The sequence below is a fragment of the Lipotes vexillifer genome, unplaced genomic scaffold, assembly GCF_000442215.2.
Source record: "Lipotes vexillifer unplaced genomic scaffold, Lipotes_vexillifer_v1.1 scaffold395, whole genome shotgun sequence".
Classification (NCBI taxonomy): domain Eukaryota; kingdom Metazoa; phylum Chordata; class Mammalia; order Artiodactyla; family Lipotidae; genus Lipotes; species Lipotes vexillifer.
This window is the reverse complement of record NW_006797390.1, coordinates 2,525,016-2,532,209: the sequence shown is the minus strand read 5'-3', so window position 1 is coordinate 2,532,209 and position 7,194 is coordinate 2,525,016. Positions and strand designations below refer to the sequence as shown.

Sequence of the window (7,194 nt, the reverse complement as noted above, 5' to 3'; positions counted from 1 at the left end):
CCACCTGGCTGTGGATATAGTTTAGTAGAACTCCACCTGTGTATTTGTCTAATTAGACTATGAATGACAAGACTTTCAGTTACGAATAATATGTTCCTAGCACCCATCTCAGCGCATTGCACATAATAGATGCTTAATAAATGTTTGTTAAAAGAATAAATGTGTATCTCCTTTCCACTCAGTCTACTGCTGACAAATCTCAGATTGTTGGAGAGTTAGGTCCATGCATGGGTAATCTTTCTTTTGTGAATTTTTTTCTGGGAGAGCAGAACTGGGGAAGAGAAAAAAAAAAAAAATCTGTCCTTTTTGTATCCAATTGCCTTTGAGGAGCTGGGAAGAGAGCAATTCACACCTGATTATCTTACCTCAGATAAATTAGCAGCACCTGAATTGCTGGGCAGTCAGGCGCTAGAGCTCTCTTCAGCCCCACTAGCCAGCTTCACCTCAGCTCAGGCGCCATGCTTCCTTCGCTGCCAGGCTTGGCTCTAGGCCTCCTGTTAATCCTGGCCTTGGGCCAGACATTCCAATTCCAAGAACGTGTCTTTCTCCAGTCTCTGGGCTTAGACAAAGAGCCTTCACCCAAGAAGTTCCAACCTGTGCCTTCCATCTTGAAGAGAATTTTCCAGGATCAAGAGGCAGCAGCAACCACTGGCGTCTCTCAAGACTCGTGCTACGTGAAGGAGCTGGGTGTCAGTGGGAACATACTCCGACTTCTCCCAGATCAAGGTGAGGACACTGGAGTCTTTCCTAGAGATGAATCTGGTGTGAAGAAAGGAATAAAGGGGAAGTAACAATTACCGAGGGGTTCATGGACTGCCACGTACTGGTAATTTACACATTTTATCTTATTTAATCCCAGCCACTGTCCCGAGAGGAAGGCAGGTATTCTTATCAAGTTTTTAACAATAAGGAAATTGAGGCTCAGACAGTAGATAACCTGTAACCTATTCAAGATCATACAGCTAGTGTGTGAACAAAGCCAGGATTCAAAATGGTTTTTTCTGAATCAACAGCTTTGTGCTACAATTTAGGTGGAGGTGTGAGAGTGGAATTAGGGCTCAGTCTCCCACTCCTGAGCCCCAAATTTACTCATCCTGGTCCTCTGGGGTCAGTTTGCCCAGGACTTTTGCTTCCCGCTCCATACCTTCCCATTACTTTTGATGGGTAGAAAAGGCTATTCGTAATTTGTAAATACAAGGCGATAATATATGCCATCGTCATACCTTTCAGATAATTCAGTAATTTGCCAAACTGACCACCCACCAAAAATTACCCAGATCAACTGTTAAAAGTTGATTCTCCAGCCTAGTTCCTGTCCCTCACGCCCCCACCCGATTCTTTTCTTTTTAATGTCTTTAAAAAATTTATTTATTTAGTTAGTTACTTTTGGCTGCGTGGGGTCTTCGTTGCTGCACGCGAGCTTTGTCTAGTTGTGGCGAGCGGGGGCTACTCTTCATTGCAGCGCACAGGCTTCTCATTGCGGTGGCTTCTCTTGTTGCAGAGCAGGGGCTCTAGGCGCACGGGCTTCAGAAGTTGTGGCACGTGGGCTCAGTAGTTGCGGCTCGCGGGCTCTAGGGCACAGGCTCAGTAGTTGTGGCGCATGGGCTTAGTTGCTCGGTGTCATGTGGGGTCTTTCTGGACCAGGGCTCGAACCCGTGTCCCCTGCATTGGCAGGCGGATTTTCAACCACTGTGCCACCAGGGAAGTCCCCCCCACCCGATTCTTATTCAAAGTCAGAGATGGGTGTTGTAATCTGCATTTCTATATAGCCTCCCAGGTGGTTGAGGTGGGAGGACTTGAGAGCCGTGGCTGGTTAGTTTTACAGCAACTGGAAATAAGATTTGAGTCCGAGAAGCATTTATTGGATGCCTACTAAGTGCCGGCAACTGTGTAAGACCATGAGAGTACAGAGATGAATGATAAAGTCAGCTTTTTAAGAGTTTATAGAAGACGCATCAACAAACAGATGACTTCCATACATTGTGCTAAGTGTCACGTTAGATGCCTTGGGGGTGGGGCTTCAGGGACAATTCCTGGAGGAAGGTTAAGAGGTGAGGGGTGCTGGTGTGAAGACTTTTCCAAGGAGAGAGTAAGAAATAGCTGAGGCTACTTCCTTCCCTTCACCACGGAAAAAAAACTTTTAATTTTTGTGATGATCAAAATTCTATCTAATGGTACAGGAAAAGGACACAATCTCATTATCACTCCTCCCTAATGCTCCCCCTAGAGAAAACCACCATTAATAGTTGATGTATATTCTTCTAGACTTTTCTTCTTTGCATATATATAATATAAACTTGTAATTTTTTTTATAACTGGGATCATACTATACATTCCTCCAATATTATGAACATTTTGTTCAAGTCATAACATATAGTCAGCTTATCCCTGTTTTAATGGTTATATGATATTCCATTGTATAGACATGCTACAATTTATGTAACTGATGCCCTGTTGATGAACATAAACATATTATAATAGTGCAGCTTTATATCCATTTGTGTGTGTGTGCGTGCGCACGCTTTTTCTATTATTTCCCTGGATAAGTTCTTAGAAGTGGATTGTTGTATCAAAGGGTAGGCACATTTATCCTGTTTTGTTTTGTTTTTACAATTATACTTTTGATGTACAGCAAATATCCTTTAAAATTGATACTCCACGTTGACTGTATGAGAATTCTCACTTACTTTGACAGTAGTCTCTTTAAAATAGAAACTTATTGAAGTAAAATGTACATTCAGAAAAGTGCATAAATTGTACAGAACAGCTCAATGAAGTTTTGCAGAATAACTAGCACGCAGATCAAGAAACAGTACATGACCAGCACCCCAGAGGATCCTTCATGCCCCCTTCTGTTAATCAATACTTCTCTACAAGGGTAACTGTTATCCTGACATCAAACGTTACGTATTAGTTTTGCCTGGTTTTGAACTTCATGTAAGTGGAACTGTGGAATGTATCCATTTTCGTGTCTGGCTTCTTTCATTCAACATTACATTTGTGAGATTTATCCGTGTTGTGTGTATTTGTAGTTCATTTTCATTGCTGTCTAGGATTTTATTCTGTTAGTATATTACAGTGTACTTATCCGTGCTGCACTGGGTGGCCATTAGGTAACAACACTCTTTTAGCTTTTAATTTTTGTTAATCTGGTAGCAAAACATGATCTCGTTGTTTTAATATGTTTCTTTAATAAGGTGGAACGATGCCCTTTCAAATGGATAATGAATCATTTATTTATTTGCTTATTTATTTAAGACTTAGAATATAGTCTTTTTTTTCTTCCAGCTTTATTGAGATATAATTGACGTACAGCACTGTATAAGTCTAAGGTGTACAGCACAATGATTTGATTTACGTATACCACAAAACAATTATCTCAATAAGTATAGTGAGGGAAGTCTCTGGTGGTCCAGTGGTTAGGACTTGGCGCTTTCACTGCCATGGCTTAAGTTCGATCCCTGATTGGGGAACTAAAATCCCAGAAGCCGCGCTGTGCAGCCAAAACAACAACAATAAATCCAATAAGTATAGCAAACATCCACTGTCTCATATAGATACAAAGTTACAGAAACAGAAAAAAAATTCTTTCCTTGTGCTAAAAACTTAGAATTTACTTACTCTTTTATACACAACATACAGCAGTATTGACTATATTTATCATGTTTATTATCTTAAAATGTGAATCATTCATTTTTATTTTTCAAATAATTGTATTATTATTTGAAAATTTATACATTTTTTCAAATTTAAACATTAAATTTATTTACACATTATGACCCTTTTCCTGTTAAGGATTCTTTTCCTTAATGATTTGTGAGGCCTCTTAATCATTTGTAAAAGCTCTTTATATACATACTACAAGTATTCTTGGTTGTTCTTTCAGCTTTTAATTTTGTTCATGATGTCTTTTGAATATAGAAGCTTTTTATTTTCATGTTTTCAAATCTGTTCATCTTTTCCTCTCTGTCTTTTGGGTTTTTTTCCATGCCTAAGGAATGTGATTTAGTGATATGAGTAAAAAGTGAGACTAATATGTTAGAATTAAAGCTGTGAACAGGAGAGATCAACTGTTCACAGAGGTTGAGAAGGATAAGCCCTGTGAAAACATCCCTGCATTTGCTAGTTAGGCAACACTTAAAGATGTTTATTTCAGTGGACCAGTAAGGGTAAGAGACTTAGACAATAACAAGAATATATGGTAAGCAGTAGAGACAACAAACATAGACTAATCTTTTAAAGAAGATGGTCCATGAAAAGAAACGGAGAGATGATATAGTAGACTTGAACAGGAACCTGGGTAATTTTAAATGCTTTTTAATTTTGTTGTTTTTTAAATGAGCATGAAGAGGCATTGTGGTGGAATGGTTAGAATACCTGGGTTTCCATTGTAATTTCTCCACAGGCTGAATGAGCTTAGAAAATCTCTTAGGGTAGAGCCACCCTACCAAACAAAATGGTGGCATCAGGTCAAAGAAGTTATTTGTTGAGAGAAATTGAAGATGCAAAACAAACAAACAAAAAAAGGGTAAATGTATCCTCTATTGGGCCTTTTCCTAGAGGAGTAGGTGATGTATGAAAATCTAAGCAGAGAAGTTAGCTTTGCAAACAGGGAGAGTTCAGCACAATTTCAAAAGATACAGAGAAGGGGGTCCATGTGGAGAAATTGAAGAATCACATTGCATCTCATTTTCCAGTGAAGTGGGAGAACTATTCAAAAGTATAAGACTAGAGGGCTTCCCTGGTGGCGCAGTGGTTGAGAGTCCGCCTGCCAATGCAGGGGACACGGGTTCGTGACCCGGTCCGGGAAGATCCCACATGCCGCAGAGAGGCTGGGCCCGTGAGCCACGGCTGCTGGGCCTGCGCTCCACAACAGGAGAGGCCACAACAGTGAGAGGCCCGCGTACCGCAAAAAAAAAAAAAAAAAAAAAAAAAAAGTATAAGACTAGAAATTATTGACATTGAAAACTGTGGGCTTTAGATAAGAATTACCTAAGGATGAAACATAAGGGAGCTCCAGAGGGCCAGCCTTGGCTGGATGACAGGCGTTTGTTTTGAAGTAAATCTAAGTGGTTACAACACCTGACAGCGTAGGGCGTTCTTAAACATTTTTGTGCCATTGGTCCCTTTGACTGGCAGTTGAAGCCAATGAACCCCTTCTCAGAAAAAGGTTTATATGCCTAATATAAAATATTTAGAATTTTAAAAGAAATCAATTAAATACTGAAATACATTTATAGAAATATTTACAAAATGAATGTGTGTATAGTAATGCATATGATATTTTGTTCATGCAACAAATAACAAGATCTGAAGAAGGGATTATACCATCAATTCAAAGTAGTTCGAGCATAAATGTTATTTTAAGCTATTTGCAACAACTTAATATATGAACATACCTATGATTTTTATTGGTAACAGTGTCATAGATGCTTACAAGGTTATTGGGATTTGTCGCCTATATTCATAATCAAAAGAAATGCTAAATGTCACTTAGAGTTTAGTGAAGATAAAGATGTGATTCTTTTTCCCATCCAAGATTATAGACCTTCTAAATTCTATTCAGGATCCCTTGGGGACCTGCAATATGTAGATAAGAACCTCTGGCCATAAATGAGGAGTGAGAGAAACAAATCCTCCCAAATGGCTGAGAATTTCCTGCCCTTGTTTTGTATATGTGGATATACATATAACATTTGACATTTACATCACACAGGTGGAGGTGACTCACATCTCTCTGTCCCCATCTAGGTTTCTTTCTTTACTCCGAGAGCCTTTCCCAAGCCTCCTCCTACCTACAGAAGCTCCTCTCCTTTAATCTGTCTGCGATTAAAGATGAGGAACAGTTAACAATGGCCCAGCTGGGCCTGGACTTGGGGCCCAACACTTACTATAACCTGGGACCAGAACTGGAATTGGCTCTGTCCCTGGTTCAGGAGCCACACGTGCGGGGCCAGGCCACCCCAAAGACAGGTAAAATGTTTGCACTGCAGTCAGTACCACGGCCTCAAGGTGTCCTTCACTTCAATCTGTTGGATGTGGCTAAGAGGAATAATTACCCCCGGAAGAACATAGGTTTGTTCCTGGAGATACTGGTCAAAGGAGGCAGAGCCTCTGGGGTGAATTTTCAGCTTGAGGACACCTGCGCCAGACTGAGACGTTCTCTGCATGCTTCCCTGTTGGTGGTCACCCTCAACCCTGAGCAGTGCCACCCTCCTACCCGCAAAAGGAGAGCAGCCATCCCTGCCTCTAAGGCTTCTTGCAAGAACCTCTGCCATCGTCACCAGCTGTTCATCAACTTCCGGGACCTGGGCTGGCACAAGTGGATCATTGCCCCCAAGGGTTTCATGGCTAATTACTGCCACGGAGATTGTCCTTTCTCACTGACCACCTCCCTCAACAGCTCCAATTATGCTTTCATGCAAGCGCTGATGCACGCCATTGACCCAGCAGTTCCCCAGGCTGTCTGCATTCCCACCAAGCTGTCCCCCATCTCCATGCTCTATCAGGACAACGATGACAATGTCATTCTACGGCATTATGAAAACATGGTAGTTGATGAGTGCGGGTGTGGCTAGACTCTCAGCAATAGAACAGAAGGGGTGTTCTTGGGGTAAATGTTCTAATAAAACTATCTGGCTTATGACCTTTGGATCTGAATTGTCAGTATATTTATGTTTACAATTTGTCTTCTTGGAAAATCCATCATGACTAATGATGTCCTGAGTTACACTTACACACACACACACAGCCTTAATGATCTTAGTTAATTTTCTGCATTACGCTCATGGGAGTATATTAGATTCTAGGTAGAAGGAAACAGTCATTTATTGATCTTCTGTTATAGGCAGGCATTATTCTATGTGCTCCTTATAAATATATTCCACTGGTCTCTGAGGTAAACACTATTATTTATGTTTCATAGATAAAGAAGGTGAGATTTAGAGCAGCTAAATATCCAATTTTTCTAAAGTCATCTACATTGTGAATTCCCTGGCGGTCCAGTGGTTAGGACTCAGCACTTTCACCACCGAGGCCCGGGTTCACATCCATAGTTGGGGAACTAAGATCCCACAAGCAGCGCGGCACAACCCCAGAAAAATAAATAGAATAAAATTTTAAAAAATAAAATAAAATCAACTTTCTCTGCCAGACCTCATATGCTATGCTAACAGTGTTACTTAAAAAAAAAAA

General features: G+C 40.6%; 1 protein-coding gene across 1 annotated transcript; it reads left to right on the top strand.

Moving 5' to 3' along the window:
• The first annotated feature begins 458 nt into the window (after window positions 1–458).
• Window positions 459–6,578, top strand: GDF3 (growth differentiation factor 3). The gene is made up of 2 exons (XM_007469364.1): window positions 459–726; window positions 5,752–6,578. The coding sequence occupies exons 1-2, from the start codon at window positions 459–461 to the stop codon at window positions 6,576–6,578; spliced, it is 1,095 nt and encodes a 364-aa protein (XP_007469426.1).
• Window positions 6,579–7,194: the final 616 nt, after the last annotated feature.